General features: G+C 48.9%; 2 protein-coding genes and 1 long non-coding RNA gene across 3 annotated transcripts in view; 1 reads left to right on the forward strand and 2 right to left on the reverse strand.

Moving 5' to 3' along the window:
* Window positions 1-4,643, reverse strand: part of BARD1 (BRCA1 associated RING domain 1) — a 41,754-nt gene extending 37,111 nt beyond the window's left edge. Inside the window, exons 1-3 of the mRNA XM_018071578.2 lie at window positions 4,564-4,643; window positions 4,406-4,462; window positions 683-828 (exon numbers count right to left, since the gene is read on the reverse strand). Coding sequence (XP_017927067.2) covers window positions 683-828; window positions 4,406-4,462; window positions 4,564-4,643 — 283 coding nt within the window. The remainder of the gene's footprint in view (window positions 1-682; window positions 829-4,405; window positions 4,463-4,563) is intronic.
* Window positions 4,644-14,182: 9,539 nt separating this feature from the next.
* Window positions 14,183-15,994, forward strand: LOC108639491. Its single transcript, XR_001920544.2, has 3 exons — window positions 14,183-14,442; window positions 14,563-14,708; window positions 15,320-15,994. It is a non-coding gene; the product is annotated as an uncharacterized LOC108639491 (long non-coding RNA).
* Window positions 15,995-19,765: 3,771 nt separating this feature from the next.
* Window positions 19,766-22,717, reverse strand: part of ABCA12 (ATP binding cassette subfamily A member 12) — an 82,250-nt gene continuing 79,298 nt past the window's right edge. Inside the window, exons 52-54 of the mRNA XM_018071936.3 lie at window positions 22,542-22,647; window positions 21,821-21,958; window positions 19,766-20,642 (exon numbers count right to left, since the gene is read on the reverse strand). Coding sequence (XP_017927425.2) covers window positions 20,523-20,642; window positions 21,821-21,958; window positions 22,542-22,647 — 364 coding nt within the window. The 3' untranslated portion in view covers window positions 19,766-20,522. The remainder of the gene's footprint in view (window positions 20,643-21,820; window positions 21,959-22,541; window positions 22,648-22,717) is intronic.

The following is a 22,717-nucleotide window of genomic DNA, read 5'->3' on the forward strand; positions in this document are numbered from 1 at the left end:
AAGAGACATACATTCACCTACACTTATTTCACTTCATTTTTAACTCCTTTCACAAACAGCCTAAAATTTGATAAAGATGAATTCCCAGAGTACATTCTCTGCAATCTTCCAGCACAGTCAGCAGTGACAAAACTCCACTGCAGCAGATTGTTAGGGACCAGAAAATAAATGAGTTAAGACTTGCTTCCTTCCCCTTTTAGGCAAGGAACGTGCATAATTTTTGCCATGTGCAAAAACCCTACACTAAAAATTACCAGGGCAGCACACACGCCTCAGTGCACAGGAACACGAGGGGCGAGAGAATACATGCATCGATCCTTTAACAGGGCCCCCTCATACAGTGCAGAGCATCACACACTGGGGCTCACCTAAGAGCACAGGATATGACAACTGGGGCCCCTGGTTTGTGCCACGTGACTTGGCAGTCTCTCCCACTTCCATCTGATTTTGGAAGACAGGTTCTAATGAATTATGGACTAACCCGCTCATGCGGATTTCTTCGTAAAACAGATTCAAAGAACGAGCAATCCATACAGACAGTTCTCTTCAAATCAAATTTTCCAAACATGATTTGGAAGAGCCCTTCGGAATGTTAAGCAGGGCTGCACTGCCCGTTCCCCACACAGCCTGGGAGATGAGAGGGAGCAGTCAGGACCCTGTGGCCGTGCCGGGTGACCCTTACCGGGGGTGTCCGTGCCCAGCAGCTCCCGCAGTTTGCTGCACAGCTGGATCACGGAGTCCAGCTGCCGGTTGATCTGGGCATCCTGCAGCCAGGCTGGCACGTGGCACACGGGGCACTCCGTGCCAACACAGTCGCCCACGCAGGATCTGAAAGGCAAATGAAAAGTCCATTTTCCAGCACAAGTTAAGAACTGTGCTCGCTATCAACCGCCCCACAGGCAAGCACTCAGCGAGAAGCTCTTATTTTAGCCCTGACAGACCACTGTTGTAAACCCCACCAGGGAGTCACAAATGCAGGACAGCACATATTTATCTTGGCAAGTGACAAGCTGAACATAATTAAGCAAGCCAAGTCCAGAGCCTTGTCAGGACACTGTCATGAAAAATGTGGTGTCTTGTGACTTCCCCAATCAGAAGCTGACCCAAATTTTCAAGAAATGCTAAATCTCCACTGCTGTCTGCCTCCAGGTAACAATTAGGCTTGAACAGTTAAAACCACACGTCCTTTCACACCTGCTATTCTGCAGTCTTCCATTTTTAAACAAGTGCCAGAAAGCCAACCCACAGTAAACTATCATTTCTGCTTTTTCCCCACTTAAAATTTTCTTGATATTGTGAAGATTCACCTGTATGAACACTTTTCTGTATGAAGTCCCATGAGGATCTGCAGGTGTTCAGAGTATTCTATCACTCTCTCTTTCAGAGTTCTTATGTCAGATGATCAAGGTGGGGTGGGTGGGGAAACATTTACTTGGCAATGGTCATTTAACACCTGTACCTCCTCAGCAGTACTACTCTCCCCATATCAGCCTAAAATCTTCTATTCTTTTCATTAGGCCAGTGAGAAGCCCTTATGCTTTGCCATCTGAACTGCAACATTCAAGGGCCATTGTTACTTCTCATCTACAATCTATCCTATTAAATACAGCTCATGGTTTCAAATACCCAAGTCTGAATTGATTTTCAAAGTCTCCCTTACTCACCCCTACGTAGCACACACAATTCTAGCCAAAGGCATACAAGTAAATGTGAGCAGATCATGTTAAACACTCAGAGGAACAGACAGCAAGCAATATCAAGGCAGTAATATCAAGAAAAAGAAGATCAGAACCTATACATCTTGACTCTAAACATTCATACACCCCAAAGCTAGTAGCATATCAGTTAAACAAAACATACCAAAATTAAAGCTACTGCCACTTCCTTTAAGGAGAAAGGTATTTTCAGATCTGTTCAGCATCTCTCCCTCAAACACCACACATGAATCATGCGTTCAGCTAATCCCAAGGGAGGAAATTTGGTATGCAAAAATTGCTGCCAAGTGTGTTTTGTGCTCTGAGTAGCAAAAGGACCTCGTGGCTGAGACACTGCTGTGATTGGGAGACTGAAATACAGTTCCTGGCTCTGACATATTCCAGATGACACTGACAAACCACTTGGAGCAAAGGGAAGGACCAACCAGGTCTCATTCTCTGGGGAAGTCGGCCTCAGGTTTCTCATGCCTGTAAAAGGCACAGCAAAGGAAATGCAGAATGACTTTTATACTACAACATTGCTTAAGTAATTCTAGCTGTTGGGGCTTTATAGTTAGTGGATAATGACTGAGGCTAACCTGGTAGAGCTACGCAGACAAAACTGCAGAAACTGATCTTAATAAATATCCCCGTCCATAATAAAACCCTGCTGAGGGAGAACCAGTTCTATTATGTGTGACCTGATTACTGCAGTTCATTAGTTTCACATATTTCACCTCATCTATCAGCAGCCAGCTCTGGCCATCCACCCTGCTCCTTCCCAGGTGTATTAATAAATGTTTGTCTTCGGCAGTGGATCAGAATCACCTCATGTCAAAATACTGCAGAGTGGACCCGTGCCCTACATAATCTGCTTCTAAACAAATTAATCTAGATTTCCTTAGGTTTATTTAAAAAAATAGCAGCTATCCAAGACTCGGTCATCAAAGGACACATCAAATTGCTGCTAAAAGGTCAGGCATACAAAAGAGAAAAGATTAGGTATAACAATAACTCAGATAACAGCAAATGGACTCCATCTGGAGCAAGAAATAGCTGCTAATGAGTGCTTAAGACTCCTCTTAGCTATTCTTTCCAGCCTCACCAATACAAACTGCATTGTCTTCTGATCTTCCATAATGAAACCACAAGGCCTTAGACAACCAACAACTAAACAATTACATTTATTAAGCCACACAATCATGTTTATAAGTAACCTGTACAAGCTACTTGGTAAAATAACCCCCAGAAATCTGTAGGCAGGTCATATAAAGGAAACAAATAAGAAAAAAATTCCTCCAGACAGCAGGATCACAGAATGGCTTGGGTTGGAAGGGACCTTAAAGACCAGCTGGTTCCACACCCTTGCCATGGCCTTGAACACTTCCAGGGGTGGGGCAGCCACAGGTCCTCTGGGCAACCTGTGTCTGGACCTCACCACCATCACAGGGAAGAATTTCTTCCTAATATCTACTTTCTGCCAATTTGAAGCCATTGCCCCTTCTCCTGTCACTACACACCCTTGTAAAAAGTCCCTCTTCAAGAATCTTCTACAACAATTAATGGCCACAGCTGGGAAAGAGCACACATGTCTGGAGAGAAATAAATCATTGTGCATCTTTTAATACATCCATACTGGGGGAGGAGACACTGAGGGCATCTGTCCTATAATCAGTTATTCCTTAAAAAGCAAGAAAATATTTTACTTGCACTTGACCCTTCAGGCCTTCAGCACTGTAAGCTCCAATGAGAAGGGTGCAGCTGAATACAGGGAGTGGATACACATCCATCAGGGAGGAAGGGTTTTCCTCTGCTTTTACTGACATAGTGATTACAGTGTCAAGAGGCAAAGCTGAATATCTAGACTGGCTTACAAGCAGAGGTTAGAAGGTATTTATCCTCTCCACTGTAACAAACATATTTTATCAGGCTTCTCACACCTCTGCTGTGCAGAGAAACTGTTCAAGATATACCACTGACCTTTTAACTCCCCGTGTCTGCATTTGCATGCTGTGAAGAGCAGTGACATACAGGGCAGCCAAAAGGTTCCACCACCAAATGAGATTCTGGGGCACAAACATTTCAGACTCTGCCTGTACTGACGATGCAGTGCGTTGTCCTAAAACAGGCCAAGTGACCACCACCTCCTCAGAAGTGCTTTGTACCAAAATGTTTCCAACATAACTCCGTTTTTTTTTTTAAAGCACTCGGATTATTTAACAAACTGTAAGCAGAGGTAATCCTGCTATCCTAACGTGTTTGGACGGGCAGGAATACAGGAGGAGTTGCAGCGGAGATCTGAAGGGGCGATGCCACAGCAGAGCAGGAGGCCAGGGCGAGGACAAGCAGCACTCACTCCCCTCCGGTAGAGCAAAACCCCCTTGGAAACAGGGAACATCTTTCCAGGCTGCTCTTTTTTTGTTTGTTATGAGGAGAGGAAGAGGAAGAAGTTAAGAGATTATGAGAACTGGAAGTTGTTTTGCAGTTCTAATCCCGCTACAGGTGGACAACCCCCTCCATCAGACTGAGGGCTCCCTTCACACCAGGCCAGCATCCTGAAGCCTAAACCAACACTCTGGCAGGGGACCCACAGGGGGACGGCAGCTCCCGCCTTCCTCTCCCCCTCAGCCCCGCGAAAGGGCCAGGAAGCCCCGCCGGTGCCACCTCCCCACCCCGTGCCCACAGCACGGCGGGGCGGGCCCGGTACTTACAGGCAGAAGACGTGCTCGCACTGCCCCAGGCACACGGGCTGCCGCAGGACGCCGGCGCTGTGGGCACAGGAGGGAGAAACACGGCACTTTTAACACGCGCGCCCTCACGGCAAGAACCGCGGGGGAAGGAGGAGAAGGGAAAGGGGGTCGCCCATTACCAGCGGGAGCAGCTCAGCGCCCTCTCCAGCCGCCCCAGCGCGGCGCGGGTGCGGGACCAGGGCGCCCGGGGGAACGCCATGGGGGGGTTCGACAAAAAAAAGTGGGCGGGGGTGGCCGTCCAGGGCCGGCTGGTTGCCCGTAGCGGCCGCGCAGTTTTTCGCCCTCCCTCATGGCTCTCCTGCCTCAGCCCTTCCTCCCCCGCGCTTCCCGCCGCCGCTCTAAATTCCCGCCCGCGCCGGCCACCGCGCAGGCGCGCGAGCCCACCCGCGCGCTCGCCGCCACCGCGCAAGCGCGCGAGCCACGCGCGCGCTTCCCCGCCCCCCCCTGGCGGGGGCTTTTCCCCCCCGCGGGCTCCGGCGAAGCGGCGGGGCCGCTCCCTGAGGGGGAAAACAGGGAGAAAGGGGCGGGGGGGCGGGGGAAAGCCGGGATCCGGTCACGGGGTGACGGTCAGTTAGCTTGGAAAAGACCTCTGAGATCATATGAGTCCAGCCTGTGACCCGACACCACCATGGCAACTAGACCGTGGCACTGAGTGCCACATCCGGCATTTCCTTAAATACCTCCAGGGATGGTGCGTCCACCACTTGCCTGGGCAGCCCATTCCAATGTCTAATCTCCTTTTCTGTGAAGAAATGCTTCCTGATGTCCAGGCTGAACCTCCGCGACCTGAACAGCTCCAGTCCATTTCCCCTTGTTCTGTCCCTTGTTCCCTGGGAGCAGAGCCCGAACTGCCCCCGGCTCCCCCCTCCTGTCAGGGAGTTGCAGAGAGCGAGAAGGTCCCCCCTGAGCCTCCTTTTCTCCAGGCTGAGCCCCTCCCCAGCTCCCTCAGCTGCTCTTCACAGGACATGTGCTCCAGACCCTTCCCCAGCTCCACTGCCTTTCTCTGGACACGCTCCAGCCCCTCTATGTCCTTCCTGAACGGAGGGGCTCAGAACTGAACACAGCACTCGAGGTGTGGCCTCGGCAGTGCCCAGCACAGGGCGACAGTCACTGCCCTGGTCCTGCTGGCCACGCTACAGGCCAGATGCCATTGGCTTTCTTGACCACCTGGGCATACACTGGCTTATATTTGGCTGCTGTTGACCAGCACCCCCAGATCCTTTGCCTTTGGGCTGCTTTGCAGCCCCCCTTCCCCCAGCCTGTAGCGCTGCAGGGGGTTGTTGTGGCCAAACTATTGGACCTGGCATTGAATCCTGTTGAACCTCATGCCGTTGGTCTTGGCCCATCTAGATACCACAATAGCACCCAAATCAATCAAATACCCTATGTCTTTCCAGTGTTTGTGCATCTATAACACATCTAACACACTATAAATATCCCCCACCCAAAGGAGGCCTTAGACAGGTGGGTGGACACAGCATGCTGGGGCTGAGGGCATCCACCCCTCATGCCTGGCACCCAGACCAGGCAGGGCGCCTTCCCCTGTGCCGACACCTTTCCGCCTTGAATTTAAAAAATTCATTTTCTTCCCTCTCTTCTGCCCATTCCCCTGCTTCAGTCTAACAGAAATAACTCACCAGTCACTGTTGTTTCGGGTTGCCGGAGTGGTTTTTCCCTCAGCCTGTGTTTCCTGCAGCACCTCAGGGTTCACCCCAATCTCCCACTTTTTACAGGTTTCTGTTTTTTAGGCGGTACCTCCACACACGCAGCCCCTGCCATCCCTCTACAGCATAATTACTGGAGCACATAAAGCAGTTATAGCAGGAATTTATCACTTTCAGGTAGGAATACTCCTGGCCAAGTAAAAGATAGAGCAGGAATGCCAGGAGCGATTTATAACGGGCTTACTGACATTTCACGTGGAGAAGCTCCGTCAGTGAATAAGCATCAAGCTATAAATCTCAGAGAAAACATGATTAAAGCGAGCAAGTTATTCTTTGAGGGAACTTCATCATAAAAGGATGTGGTGGTGTGGAGCTACAAAATTTGGTTGGTGACAGTCGTAGAAAACAGCCGTCAGAGCAGCATCCCAGATTTACCTTATCTAGAGAGAAGGACTTCTACTTAAATGAGTGTTAAATCAGGGCTGAAAGTATTTCTTAATAAACTATTAATGTCTTCCAAGAAGGAGGTTCTCCAGTTTTCGGGTGTCACACTCTTCTGCTTTGATAGTTTGTTCCCTCTGTGGCTCCTGAACACTGGGAATGGTTTGAATTGGGATTTTTATTAATTTTTTTGCTTTATTTAGAGAAGGGTAAATCTTTGTTACTAATAGTAGCCAGAGGTGCAAGGAGATGAGCGCTATGCAGGATGCAGAATTGTGAAATCTCTCAGCTCCATTGATCTGAGAACATTTGTCATCTGGGGCAAGCTGACACCTGACAGGGTGAAGCAGCATCACGCTGATTTGAATGATGGCATGTTCAGCCTTTATTAGCAATGTCATCATATCTCCTAACCTGCTCGACCCCAGAAAACACTGTCTCGGCTTTCTCTGCATCCATGATAACTCCCAAACCGTGGAGAGTCCTAAACAACAGCCTGTCCCTTGCAGTGATGCTGTCCTTGCAGAATCCGAGCCGGAGAGGGATGGATGCAGGCATCCCCATCCTCACACGTCTCGTTTCCCTGGCACGGAGAGGAGGGCTGTTTGTTGTCATCGACAGCACGGGAGCTGCATCAGTGCGCTTGGATCCAGCTGTGAAAAGTGCGGCTGTGTCTCTGTAATAGCCTGTTGTTTTCTGGTGCTCAGGGAACCCCCCGCTGCGTTAATAGCACGGCGCAGTGTCCCCCTTGCTGACGGCCCCGTCATCCCCGGCCGTGCGGACCGGCGGGATCCCTGCCGCCGAGGGAAGCGGCTCTGTGGAAGGGAACAACAGCCGCCGAGGCGAGCGTGGAAGTACAACAAAACCAAAGGAAAACCACACCTTGTGAGAGACACTTGTAGCTGCCAGATGCTCCCAGATCTGTTTCTGGCAGGATCTGACTGCAGTGAGCTGCTACAGAGCACAGCACCGTCCTTGACTCCCCTGGAGGAGGGAAAGGGGCAGGCAGACATGCCCTGGGCCTGCTCTGCCCAAAGGGGAGCTTGTCCCCAAGCCCTGCAAGGTGGGGGAGTGGCACATTCCTGGTGCCTCTTCCCACCCTATGTGCATGCACCAAAACACCGGGATGCAGGAGAGGGATGACAGCAAGGGGCACAGCTGGACAGGGCACCCTCACTCCTTTCCTTGGGCTGCAGAGGATGAAACTGGGACAGGAACCTGCTCCCTCATATTGACAAAACCAGGATAAACTCACAAAATAAGCTAAATGAGACATTTTTCCCTTAAAAATAAAGTTACCAGATGCAACCTTTACATCCTACTACTCCCTCTTACTTGGCTGTTGTGTGCTCATCCTGTGCTCCAAAATCCCAGCTCCCAGCATCTCCTAGGGCACTGGGGATACTGAAAGATGGCAAAAGGCCTCGCTGCCGAGATGAAACTTTAATGCAATTTGAAGCATTCAGAGCAGGTTACAAACAACACTTGATCCACAGATCTCTTGAGTCAACCTGGCATTTATGTTCACAAAATATGAGATGCCAATATATACTGTATAGGACAGTAAACCAGATAAGTGCCTCATCTTCCTTCCCTCCAGCTGAAATATGTTTAGTGTCTCTCCCAATAAATCCACGTGTGCACGCACAGTCTCCATTGTGCTGAGACATTATGTGGGAATTTACAAACATTTACAACTAAGTTAAACTGAGCCAAAGCACTGCCCTGGGCAGCCTGAAGCTAACAAATACTTGTGTTTGAGAAAGATGTAAAAGTCACAAGTGATTCATTCTCCTTAATTTCATAAAGGTTAAGGAGTTGGCGCTCTCGGAAATCTGAGAAACGTCTTCCTCTGCAGTGAATTACTGCTACCAATTGGACAGTCAGGAGCGAAAAAAATGATGCAGGGAACAGAGGGAAGCAAGAAATACGTCTCTAAATTTGGTTTATGCAGTATTTAAAGTACAACTAAAGCCATTCCAGGCAGTATAAGGCCCACACACTTTAAAATAAATTTGTTGCATGACAGAAAGCCAGTAAAGCGGTTTCGGCAGTGGTGTGATATAGTGAGACAGCGGTGTTGGGTACGCGCATGAATCAGCTCCGTGCCCCGCTGAGGCAACGATCATCTCCACCGTGCTAAACTGTTAATGTGATTTTCAAACAATGCGGGGCTTCACAGCAAAACCCGCGCTGAAGGATGGGCTGGGCTCGGCGGCTGACGGGGAAGGTAAAACATCCTCGTCTACCTCGTGCTTCATTTCAAAGTGCTGCCCATCTGGTAAAGACCTTTTTATGTAAATACACCGGTACCTGATATTTTATTCATTTAGCGAAGTTCTCCAGCTGTTTTTCAACAAATATACAATTATTACGTGATTCATCATGTAATGGGAAGGGGCGAGAGCAGAGGGAGGCGGTTCCGTCGAGTCTCACAAGTCAGTTTTCCTGGGGATTAAAAGAGCCAAAGCACCTGGGAAGAGGGGGTCTCTTTCCTCCCATCCACCTGAATGCAGAGCACATCCTGGGACCACCCCACCAGGAAAGGGTGCTCAGCTCTGACATGCTGAGCGGCCACTGCAAGTGACAGAATGGATCTGCTTCATCAGAAGACTGGAAAAAAATGGGAAGAGGAACAGCCTCATGCTTTGAATTCCCTCTTTCCCCAAATGTCTGAATCAAAGCCTTTAACAGGCTTAGTTTGCTACTAGTGCCGCCCCTCTGAGGCCAATTTTGCTGTGCATCCGAGGCCCTGAGAGCTCACCGTGGTCGCAGAGGCATCACGGGCTGCAGCACTGACTTGAAAGACACGGCGCTGCTGAGACCATTTGGTGCAGTAATTGGCTAGAGCCATTAGACTAGCAAGTTTTAGGATTTCAAATATTGAGGGATTTGATCCCCAAAAGGAAATAATAATAATAATAATAATAATAATAGAAAAGTCTGTTACACTTTCAGACTAAGCAGCGCAGTCAGCATTGCATTACATAGCATTAAATTATTCGTTGAGCCTCAGTAGCAGGAACATCTGCTGGTGTTAGACATGGCATTTTTAATTAAAAGCAGCGGCAGAGAAGCCCGTGGTTCATTGGTTCTGCTTTCACCGTGCGAATTGCTAAATCCAAAGGGCACTTGTACAAAAGATTTGGTCAAAGCACAAGCTCTGGACCCAGCGCTGCAGAAGCGCGAGTGGAAAAGCAGCTGAGGTGACAGGTAATTTACACCTGCACCTGCTGGGGACCTCTGAGAATGACCACATGGGTCAAAACTGCAGAGGATTTTACAAAATTGAGACTACCCTTCTGATTTTACCAGAAAAGGGGTTTCCTGCAGAAAGGCAAATAACAGAGAACAGCAATGCAGGAAAAAACCTGTGCCCAGCTGGGGACCACATTCACACCTTTGCTTCAGCAGCTGCTGGTGCTTCCCTGCACCAGCGCTGGGCTGCATGGATGGATGGCACAGACCCTCCATATCAAGCAGTGCCACCCAGGAGATTTACCTACCAAAGGAATAAAGGCTTGAACAAGGAATAATTTCCATCCCCCCTCAGCTGCCCTCCCAGACCTCTCATCCTAAGCATGCCAAGGCAGACCAAAAATCAGGCCTGGGCCAGGGATTTGAGCATGGCTGGAAAATGCCCAAAGCCCCCAGCAGCATGGATACATCCAAGGCAGAGCCAACCAAAAAAAAACCTTCTCACCCTCTTCCACCTCCCACTGCCCCAAGGCAGCCCCACGAGCCTGGGTCATCGCTAGGCAGTCTGCTCTGACAGGGCTCAGCCTTCCTGTAATAAAACCTGAATTAAAATGTGTGCCAGCTGTCAGGTCTCAGCTCAGCTCGGCGGACGGGCAGAGCTGAGGAGCAGGGAGAGGTTCCTGTCCCAGGGTCCGGGGGCAGAAGCGTCAGCCCCGCGGACAGGCACTGCTGCCTCCCCGCAGGCACAGAGGGGACGGGATTTCCCTCGACGAGCCCCGCAGATGGTGTTTGTTTGCTCAGCCACGGTAGAAAAGGAAAATATTTGGTGCAATCTGCTAGCAGACAGAGACAGACATATGGTCGGTGCGAGGCGAGCGTGGATGCTCAGGAAAACGCAGTCAGAGCTCTGCAGAGGCTTTTAGATGTTGGACTGCCCCTGAGTAGAGTGGGATACAAGTCCAGGGAAACCTCTGAAGAACCTGGGTGAGTGTTTTGTACAGTGGCTGCTGTGGCTTGAACCCTCATATTAGCCCCACTCTAATTAGTCTTATTATACTATCCCTACTGTACTAGAGTTATTATAATTAACCCAATTTTAATTTATGCAAACCTCAGCTCTGGCTCAACACTTAGAGAAATTCTCCCTGGTTTGATGTCTGTTCATCTGGCACACACAAAACAGGTTAAAACCAACAGAGCCAATTAAAGGCAATTACTTGCACTTTTGGACCCAGTGGAGTCAGGATGCAGGTGCATCATTGCTTTTATTCTTTACCTGGGACTTATGAGCCTGTTGTTAAATGTATCACTGCAGCTTCAAGCCTGTGGGAAATCTTTGGGCCGGCCCAAAAAATAACATTCTTTTTATTTCCCTTGCAGTTACATTTTAAAAATGCAAAACCCTGATTGTTCTGATCTCTGTTTCCCAGATATCAAGGTCTCTTTCTTAATCAGGACAAATCTCCAGCTAAAGCAGCACTGGTGACCTCCATGGGGTCGGTCAGGGATCTCTGCATCCTGAGTCAAGGCTCAGCACCTCCAGCTTCATCAGGATAAAACAAATTCCCAGGACTGCGGGGAGAAATTTGCTGTGACTTCTTAACAGCAAACCTGCCTCATTTTAAAGAATTCAAGTCCTTTTGGGGGGTAGAATGGACCCCCTAACTACACCTGAGTGCTCAAGGGCAGAGACAGCTGCTGTGCCTGAGCACCGAGATGAGGATCCCTGTGGGGTGAAGTTCTGTTGTCACCACACTTAGAAATGATCTGTGGAGAGGGATGGGGCCACATTTCCAGCTCTGACATGAGCTCCACACCCAAAACACCTGGTATGGTCATCCTGGTGCCTCCACTGGTCTTGCTGTGGTGCATGAGGATGTCAGCCCCACCTTTTAGCTTCAACAAACTCAATACATCAGCAAGGAGTACAGCTGGCATTCCTGGAGAATATGAAAAGCGTGGTTAATGCTCCCTTAATATAAATTAAAATGCTCCTTCCCTGCTAAGCCTTCCTTCCAAAGGCAGGAGCAGAGGGCTCCAGTATCCCACAAAACCAATGACTCATGCTTCTTAAAATTGAAAGCCAGAGCTGAGCTGCACATAAAAGAAGGAAGACTGTGAGGTTACTGCAGTGATACATGGATGCAGGGCAGTTTCTGGGAAGGGACCTGCAGAGGGGCTGGAGGAAGGGCTGGGGGCGTTGCAGAGCCTCTGAAACATGTCCCAGAGCTCCTGGTCTTACTTCTCCCCTCGGTGCCAACTCACAAGACAGATTTTTCTGAGCTGCAGCTTGACCTGAACCTTTGGAAGTCTCTCACGTGCGGAGCTCCCAGAGTGTTTTCCTGACTTGCTTACTAACTGGAGGAAACTTAAGGAACAAAAACCACGGCACATCTATATGTGTTTACAAGTGGGATTAACACTTGTTAAAGTATGTATAAAATAAAGGTATGTATTTTGTAAATAGGTAAGGATACTCTTCTTTCCATACTAATCCATACTAAATCCAAATTAACATGATAGCAGCTCCGGGTGATTTATGTTGTTATAATAAATAACAGCAACCGTGTGCCGCTTAGCTGATGATTAATGATCCTTATTTACAGTGTGTTCAGCTCAGGTCTGCAGGTTACACTTGCAAACATCAAAGCAGAGTTCAGCTTTCCTTTTCTTCTGCATTTTGAGGCCGTGTCGTAAATCCTGGAGGAGCTGCCTTGACGGCTGTGTTTTAATCCACAAATAGGATTGCTATAAACTGCCAAAGAAACACCATTCTGACCTGACAGCTACGGGGTGGTTTCCCTCTGGCCAGGGGCAGAGCTGGCTGCTCCAGCCTCCGCAGGGAAGGGTGCTGGAACTGGTGGCTGCCGATGCCATCACAGCCTCCCCTCCAAGTTGTCAGGCTCTGTCACTCCAACCTACCATGGTGTAAGCACCAACCCCTGTGTTTGTGCTCTGATTTCCCGATAATCCCTCCAAGGGAAGTGGGATGCTTTGTGATACCAACATCTCCCCTCCCAGAGCCAGTGCACAGCCCCAGCCCTGCACCCACGCCGCCCCATCCTGCTGCAGGGACCACCCAGCCCTGAGCTGCCCAAGCCCAACAGGCTCCTTTTTCCTGCCCCACTCTGCAAACAGGCCCATGGGGATGGCAAAGCCCAGTGGCACAGACCCTCCTGTTTTCATCAGATGCGTGCTGAGCACACATTGAGAGGAATGTCACAGCCTGGATGGATGGAAAAACAGCTTCCCATTTCCTAAGGTGATTTCAAGAACTTGTATAACCACCTGGGCTGGTGTGCTCCCTTACATAGCCCAAGCGAGCTCACCTTGTGATTTCTGCTTGAGCCAGAGCTCAGAAACGCCAGAGGGGGTGAGAGGGAAGTACAGCACAGCAGCTTTGATTTATCAGGCTGATGAGTAATAAGGAAACTTAGCCTCTCCCATCTACCTTGGCAGGAGAAGGGGTGCTATATTGTTCAGAGGGACACTGTATTAGTGTCATGTGTGAGCTGGTTTCAAGCCCTGAAATCACCCCTGTTGGATATTCACAGGGGAAAAATAACCCCTATAACATCTAGACTCTCCAAGGGAGCTGTGAAGGTTTTTTGCTCTCACAAGTCAGGTCTGAAGCCCCGCTGACACCCAATAATTACATTTTTCTGTGTGGTGGCAGAATTATGTCATTCTGGCACGTGGGATTTCTGGAATGGTTGCAATATTGAACTCGATGTGAAACTGCATGCCTTGGCTCTGCTGCTTCCATTGTCAGGAAGAGCAGGGCAGCAGGCATGGAGCAAACCATCCCATTCTTCCTCCAGCTGGTCACAGCTGAGCCTTCTCGAACATCTCTGTCCCTGCAGGTATCTGGGGGCCCAGCTCTGGCACATTAAGGACCTTTGGAGGTTGCACAGTCTTGGACCCTGCCTGGTTTTCAGCCCAAATCCTCCCAGTGAAGGTCCCCATTGCTTAAATGTCATGGTATTCCCTAGTCCTGCTTGATTTCACACATCCCAGTTTGTAATGCAACCCTGGGGAGCAGGAGGCTCCCTCAGACACAGCATCAGGGTAGTTTGTAACGAACATACAAGCTTTGCCTTTGCTGCCATCCACCGATGCATGGCAAAGAGCTGATTATAGGGGGAAAAAGCCACTTGTGAGTCTGTAATGAGGGTGGTCAAATGCTGAAGGTGCAGAAAGCAGGTTAAAGGAGAGGCCTCACTGCCCACGTGAGGGAGGAGACCCGTACAGCCACTCCAGTATGTTCACACAGAGGGTTATCGCAGCGTGAAGCACCAGCCCGTGAATAAACGCTCCCTTTGCGGCTCTGCCCTCCTTGGAGAGGCTTTGATAATTCCTAGGGAGGCTCTGAGGGCTCATAAAAAAAATGAATAAGGAAGTGAGCCTGAGCAATCGCTCTGTTCCTCTTTACAGCAAGCCTGGAGCTGCCCCTGCCTGGCTGCTCAGGTACGGCATCGATTTCCCAGGTTCCTGGAGCAGAACGGATTCAGCAGCTCCACAGCCTGCTTTGCAGTGATGGATGGGAATGATTATCTTTGTTAATCCCACTAAGCCTACGGTCTCAACTTTTGAGGGTGCTTAAAGGAACACTTGAGGAGGAGCATGTGAAGATGTGTGGAGCACCTGCTCCTGTACCCCTGTCAGTATTGACCTGAGGGCACTATCTGGTGCAAGGTGACATGATTTTGCATTAAAATTGGGCCCCAGGGATTATTGACACACACCAGCCCTCAGGCTTGGTGCTACAATGGGCAAAGGAGAGTCTCCTTCAGCTTTATTTTCTCTCTTTGACAGGATTTTAAACAGGAATAGTTCAGAGCAGCCAGACTGTAGGCTTCGACAGGGACTTGGACTAATGCTCCAAACAAGGACCACACTCCTGAGTCACACCCACTGGCTGCTTTGGAGGTGGTGTTATGCTCAAGGCTACAGGTGGGAAGGTATTTTTAGTTCTTCTACCTCACAAAACTCCCTGGAGATGGCTGAGGGACACCTAGAAGTGCTCTGGTGTTTCTGGCAATTCTTAATATTTGCATTGTTAGTGTTTTAATGAGTTTTCTTATCAAAGTCAACTCTAATGCTTCGGCTTCCACAGTTCCTCACAGCAGGGTATGTTCAGACACTGCAAGAGGGAAACCTCATGTACAAAAAACTGGGAAGAACTCTTACCTTTTAGAAGCACCTGGATATTAATTGCTTTCCAGAAACTGTCTGCTAGAGACAATTGCTCTTACAAAGCTGAAAATGGTTTCTGTATTTCTCCTCTGCCTTGCTCCTAGTCCAGGCTGGGCCAGCCCAGGGGCTTTTCCCCAGTGGGGGAGCAGGTCACCTGTGTTGGTGGAAACCCAGGCATAACTCCTCTGGAGCCCTCATGGATGTGGGTCACCAGGCAGGCCTCATCTCTGTGCTGGTGGTCCTCTCGGCACGTGTCTGCACTGGTGTAATTAAAGGTGCTCTACTAATTGGATGTGCAACCCTAAGGGAACTCCTTTAATTGCATTTCAATCTGGTTGGTATAATTTTAACTTAAATTCATTGCTGTCTTGCACAGGAATAATCCAGCTGGGTCTGGTTATGGAGAGGCAGATCATCCCGTTTCGTCCCCCCTGTCACACACGGGATGTGCCTCCATTTGTCTCTGGCTGTGAAACAGCAGCGCACACTGAGGCAGAGGGCTGGGTAAAACCCCTTCAGCTGGCAGCTGGCACACAGAGAGGAGAGGGCTGGGAGCTCACCCTGACCTGCTAAGGGAAGCAAGATCCTCGATGATAACCCTGTCTTCACTTGGATTTTATCTCATGTGTGTTACCATAAATTCTGTCATGCCCTTCCTGTTTCTTTCTTTGGAGTCAGTGAAGACCTGAGCTCTTTCTAAGAGACACTTCATTTCCACCCAACATGCTGATCTAGTGAAAGACTTGCTGCTTAATCTGGAGGTTGGGGTAGAGGGTGGGATTGTTGCTTTGAGCCTCCCAGCTTGTGGGAGCACTGCCATTTCCTGCTCTCGCCTCCCAGCACGGGGCCCTCACCACTGCTCTCCCTGGCAATGGCCTGTTTCCAGCGGTGTCTTCCAGCAGCAATCAGCACTGAACTGGGGGCTGCATGCCCAGGAACCAAGCACTGGGGAGCAGTGCCTGGTTTCAAGCGTTGCTCCATGGGTTGCAAGCACAAGTATCAGTTTCCTCCATCCTGAGCTCCGTGTGGCCGCTGTAACTCCCATTTTGGCACATGCCAGCGTGCGGGTGCTGCAGGATTGTAACATGGTGTGGGTCAAGCTCCGGTCCCAAAATACTGATACCCCTTGGGGTGGTTTTGTGCAGCTTCCCCCCTGCCACAGATGTTTTGAGGAGCCTGGTCTGGCCCAAAATGGGCTGCACTCCCTCTGCTGCTCCCCAGCACCATGAGGCTGATCGTCCTGCCTCATACCAGCACCATGGATGCAAGCGGTGGGACGAACAGAGCCAACAGCACACGCTGGCTGTGCCCCTTACTAATGTTGTTCTTACTATTTTAGTGCCATCTTCCTTCTTTCCACCCTCTCCCTGAACAACTAAATTAATTAGAGTGGGGTTTTTTTATTTAAATACTGTCATGGAATAATAATCTTAGTGAATTCAATTTTTGTTTTGTCATTCCCCACTGCTGCTTTTCTCTGTTGTGCTCTCTTAATATGCTGCTGATACTTTGTTATAGCTATGCAAGATCACAGCTGTTGTCTGAAAAAAAAAGAGAGTAAAATCATGTTATGTGCTGTTGCCATCCAAAACCCATTTTTCCTCCTCCAGCAGCTCACAAAATAACCCTTCCCCTATTAAGTGCAGAGGCATACATTTTTCTTGGCTTGTAAAAAGCTAGAAAGTCTCATAGCAGATTCAGTGAAGCTGCAGCAGTGGAAGGAAGTCAAAGCTTCTACAACAGGCTGGGGCACATCCTGAGCCTATTATGAGCTTGGATTCTGCAAGTTCTGGATCCGAGCAGTGACTCCACAGAGGCAGCAGGTCTGTGGGCACCACCAGCTCCTGTGCTTTACTAGCCACTGAGTTTTGTTTACCTGGATGTGTTAATTTGACCTGTAAACATGTTTTCTGAAAGGACCCAGTAACAAAACCACTCCTGCAGCTCTCATGAAAGGACAAAAAAAATCCCATTAGACCCTGAATTTATATTTACAGTATTTTGCTTAACATTGGCCCTTCTGGACAGCTTTCCTTGGCCCTGCCAGGCCCTCTCTGACCCTTTGAAGTCAGCCCTCGGTGGTCACTGGCATCGAGACCAAAGCTAAGCAAGGATCAAGCTGTAGAAGCACCGGCTCTCATCAACAGCACAAAGCCGTAAATGAGGGAGAGCCAGGATGGAGATTTGAGTCGTTGTCTCCAAGTCCACAGTTCCAATTACAAAACTGACTTCAATCAGCCTCACAATGCACACAACCAGTCCTGAAATTCCTCCTTGACTTCCTGACCCTGTTCAGCACCTGCCCTGCCTACACCTCACGTCTGTAACGTGTCAGAGCAGTTCTAAATGAAGCTCGGTTGAGGCCCGTGCCGTTCCATTTAACACACGGGGGCTGCGTGACCGCTCTGGCAGGGCTTGCCCCAGCACTGCTGCCTCTAACAAGGGTTATGAGAGTGGCTGAGGTGAAATTGCATCAAAGGAGTGAGATGAAAAGCTTGTTTTCCCCCCGGACTGCAGCTCCTGGAGAGGAGCCGTGCCGTGGTACACAGAGCGCTGCCGGGTCAGTGTGTTCAGCAGTCTTACCTCCCTGTCCAGGCCAGAGGGAGGAGGGAGCTCGTTGGCTGCTTGGGTTTTTTGGAAAGCAGAGTTATGTAAAGCAAAAATTTCTGAGGGGATCCAGAGAGGACTGATAAGGCCCCTGCCATGACACCCACAGGGGAAGATGACGGTGAGTGCTAAAGACGGGGGAGTGACCCCGTCCTTCCCGGGCGTGCACAGCCTGCTGACAACCCCTCAGACACATCCTCAGCAGCTGCCTTTTAGTCCAGGCTCCGCATTCCTGACCACCCCTGGAACCACCACGGGCCCTGCTCAGGGAGACAAGAGGTGATGAGAAGCTGCAGCTGGTGTGCAGAGGCAGGATAGTATCAGCTTGCATGTGTTTTGCCTCGGAATTGAGGCTGGAGCGTGTCCCACACCTGAAAGGGACAGGATGAATCTGAGGCTCTGCAGGGAACAGGGATGTTTGTAATGTGGCACAAAAGGTAATTCAGCCCCTGGTGACGTGATATACAACCACCTTGCCAGATGCTTCAACCCCCCAAACAGTTGTAAGTGCTTCTCCATGGGCCTCAGTTAAATTCCCTCCAGGATGTAAACTCGGGCTTGTTTGGACCAATACCTACAGACTTGATTGCAACAGCAGATGGTTTATTTCTACCTGCAAGTGAGAACGGGGAGTGTATATCACGGCCCTGACACATTTCACATGGAGCAGATGTTTCTATTAATGCCAGAATTGGGTGGAAATTCAAAGGATGCTTTTTGCTTTTTTTTCCCTCCTCAAAACTATTTTACTCAATTAAATTGCAACTTGCTGAAGTATTCCAATGAATCACTTCCCTTTTTTTTTTTTTGTTTGATTAGTAGGCTCTAAAGGGACAAAAGAATAGCTTTGTATCAGTCTCCCTCAATTACATGTAAAGTACATCTGGACAGAGTCTGAAGATCCATCTTTCACTGGCAGTTGCAAAGCCATCGACATAATAAAATAATACTCTGATTGGTATTACAAGGCTGCATTTAAATCATTGGCATTCATGCTCTGAGTCCTTTGCAGGGAGCACAAGCCCTCCATTAGAGAAAAGCTTAATTTTATACTGTGATCTGTGTAAGATATGCAATGAAAATGAGAAAAAAGAGCCTTTGCAGAGCTGGAGACATAATAATAGAAGCTACAATGGATGTCTGGGCAGCTTTTTCAGTTACTTATAAACTGCAGGTGTCAAATGCATTCTGGAAAGAAGCTGAATCCCAGTTTTAATTACAGTCAGCAGGTTGAGGCATAATTCAAGGCTTGACAATACCTTCAATCCATAATAAAACTCCTCCTGCTATCAGTAAGAAGTTTATACCAAGACCAAGGAGAATTCATGACCTCCTTGCAGCAACTAAACCCTGAACATCAGTATCCCACTGTAAAATCTTGAACCCCTTGATACTGAAAGTACCTATTCCTGCAAAAGGCATCAATAGGAGCTGAACTAGTCAAACTGCTCTGATGATCAGAGTGAGAAAGATGTGCCATTGCAGCTTTCATCAAAGGTTCCTTTGCCTCAAATTAGTTTCAGGGGAAAAAAAAAAGGAAAAAGAAACCACCTGGCTGGAATTGTGTGGGTGAACCCAGGTAAGTTGTATGGGCCACCCCAGGTCTCACAAGGTAAGGCTTTATCTGCAATCTCTTTCATGAGCAACAGCAAGTTTATTGAGCTCAGAGTTTAAGTTCATTATGTGCCTGAATAGCACCACGTACACCAATGCCCTGACCCAAACCCGAGTCTTTGAGGCCTTATGCTGATACATATAATAAAGAATCATATTCAACTACTCTATCTATTAATGATTCTGGAGGGGAGGAAGCAGGATGTGCGTGCTGGTGTGCTGAACTCAGCTGCTGGGGGCTGCTGCTCATAGGGAGGCAGAGGACTCATTCAAAGCCAGCAGGCAGAGCCTCTGAAGCAGAAGCTAATGATGCCTTATTATGTGGGAAAACACAGCTCTGGAGTCATAGGGGCAGCCACCATGTGGGCTTGAGGAGGAAGGTCACTGGAGAGGACACAGAGAGGCAGAGCTGCTGGGAGATGGAGGTTTTCTGAGCATGGGAAGTGCTCGTTGCCTTTAGTGTGCTCGGGGAAACACAGTCTTGGAAAGCAAACTCCTTCATGTCAGAGGATTCCAACACACCTGCCCTGTGCCATTCCTCAGCTGTGGCAGAGCACCCCTAAACACCAGCCCAAAGGAGAAAAGGGCTAGTGGGGGAATGATCTTCCACTGGGTACCAAGAGCTAGGAACTGCCTGGCACCAGAGGAGTTACTTGAGGAGTTACACAGAGCTGGAATAAACTACGGGAACAAACCAAAACCACTGGAAGCACTAACTTTTAAAATAACTGTATTTGTGCTGACGTAACCCACACGTACAGATAAGCCCTATGTCATTACCAAAGATGGCCCCCACCAATGGCATTGGCAGCTCTCAGTACACAACACCTGTGTCCTCACAGCTCCCCTGGCAGACAGGGCAAGGCCACGAGCCCCTTCTCACCAGCAGGGAACCTGTCAAACCTGAGGGACTTTGGCATGGTCACCCTGGAAGTCTGTTGCTGAGCAAGGAGTGGAGTGTGGGCTTTCCTCTGCAGCCTGGGGCTGCTCTTTGGTCAAACACCCTGCACTGCCAACAGCTCCTCTGCTGCATCACAGCCATTTCTGCTGTAAGCAAACAGCCACGAGCAGCGGGGGATGTCATCTAAGTCCTCACAGGCATTACAGTGATCACAAAACAAGAACTGGGGGGAAAAGAACCTGTGGAAAGGCCAATCTGATTTGTAACCAAGTGCCAGACTCAAATGCCTACCATGTTCCTAGTTACAAATTAAGTGCATAAAAAAAAGAAAGTACTTTAAGAAAATGGGACTGTTTCATCCCCACCATCCCAGAATCACAGAAAACAGAGTTGGAAGAACCCTGAGGGGCTGCCAGGTCTTTTCCCAGGTTCTATGATCCTGTGTGGTTGGGTCCCCTCAATAGATGGAGCTTATGGTACTCGCTTGGCTACTTGTGTCAGAGCTGTCCACTGTCACATCAGGACCCATGTCTGTGCCGTCAGGATCCTCTTGATCTTTAGCAAAGTTGATGAAAACCTAGAATTTCAAAGGAGAACACTCAGTCCGTGACAGCATAAATAATTTATAATATGAATGAATATGAAAAAGGATTGGCTGTTCATTTGACTGTGAGCCTGGAGAGAGTGCTTCACGCTGGATTTGAGAATTGCAAATGTTGGTCTTCCATGGGCTAATGTAAATAAATGGATGCACATTCCTGTACTGCTGAATCGACACCCGGGATGCAAAGGCAGACATTCCTGCATGAAGCCTAATTGTCCTGCAGCTCAGGTTCCAGCAGTGCCAGGCAGGTAATACCCATGTGGAGGCTCCTTTCGATCACACAGTAACACAGTCCCATCATTGCTTTATAAACCCATCTGTCTGTGTGGAACTGACACCTGTGCACACACAACTGCAGAGTGCAGAGATGGGTGTCTACAATTGCTCCCACAGTCTTCCTTTGAACAGTATCGAATGCATACACTAAGTATTCTTACTAGAACGCTACCTGCAATCACATTTGCATATTCACAAATCCAAGCTGCCATCCCACAAAACTTGGGGCTTCCTGCATTTTGTCTGCCTGTTTCTCTCGCAGCCACTGCCCCCTATTACACCAACACTGGGGAACTTCCCCCAGATTGCTGTCCCACAGTCTGTAGGACTACAGGGCTGCTCCTCTCTCTGAGACAAACCTAGTATTTCAGGTGCTGATGCTCAACAGGATAGTCCTTGTGGCATCCCTACAGCTGATGTGCTTCCTACAAGACTTTGGTGCCAGCAGGAATGCTCTTCCAAGGGAAAATGAAAAGGACTTAACCACGAAGTTAAGTCTGGAGTAATGCTAAATTAACTTACAAACCAAAGAGTGAAACTAAGCAAATTTCCAGGACTGGTGGCAAGCCTAGCCCTGGACTCGGGAGTGATTCATAATCCTGCCCTTCATCCAAACCCACGAGGCTGCTGAAATCAGCAGTGATAGAGAGAAGAACAGATCCTTTATGCTACGGGCAGCTTTCCGTGTGCATTTTCCTCACGCCAGCACAGGTACCTGGAGGCAGTAGTACTGATAAAGTACCCCCAGGAGGAATATAGATGGAAATCCCTTTCAAAATGTAGTCTATTGTGTGCAGCAGTCCATTATGTGTAACCATCAGTCTGCTCCCCTGTTGGCAGTTTTAAATGGATGGTCACACATTTTAATTCCTTACCTCCTCTAACGTTGTCTGGCTCACAGAGAAGTGCCTGATATTGAAGGCTGCTTTGCTGCCTTCCAGGAGATCAAATATATTTGCTACGCCTCCTGCAGAGACCGGAACGTGATACTCCACCATGTTGAAATGCCGATCCTGTGGGAACAGGAATGATGGGGTAACATCAAGAGGTTGCTCCCTTCAAAGAGCCAACAGATCTGATGGACCATGGGAGAATGAAGGGGCAGGGGGTATCTTCTGGTATTGACCAGTGTTTCCCCACTGGGAGTTTCTGTGGGTTCTGTGGCTGGGAGAGGATAACTAAGCCCCAAAGCTGGAAGCTCCAGGATGGCCATAGTGTTTTCCAGCTCCAAGTGAGCCATTTTGTTAGGGACAAGGGATGGGATTCGTGACTGAGTTAATCTGGTTCTACAGTTACTCAGTTACTGGAAGCACCCGACCATCTCATTAGCCACTGAACCTGAAGTAGGTCTCCAAGCAGGCCAGGCTTCTGTGGGGCCATCCCTGGGGCAGCTGCCTTACAGGATCACTGCAGCTGTTTGGCTGATGTTATTTAAGCCACCAAGGAAGTGGAGTGCTCCAGCCCTTGGACCATGTAGCTGACAGCAGTGGCACAGGTCCATGTGCACCATGTTACAAGGAGTCCATCTTGCAAGATCCTCTTGGTTAATTTAAAGGGATTTTGAAGGCCTCTCCAGAAAGCATCTGTCCTGCTTACCTTCAGGCACGTGTTTGGAAAGTGTGACTTCATGAACTCTGTCAGCATCTCAGTGCAAACTGTGTTGCTATTTAAGTGCATCTTCACAGTGAATCCTCTTCCAAATCTAGAGGAAAAAGTAAACCACAATTAACAGTGTAGAAAAGAGAAACAGATAAAGAAAATCCTCTGAGAGT

This window comes from Manacus vitellinus, unplaced genomic scaffold (assembly GCF_001715985.3).
Source record: "Manacus vitellinus isolate BGI_N305 unplaced genomic scaffold, ASM171598v3 scaffold_20_pilon, whole genome shotgun sequence".
In the NCBI taxonomy this organism is placed as follows: Eukaryota; Metazoa; Chordata; class Aves; order Passeriformes; family Pipridae; genus Manacus; species Manacus vitellinus.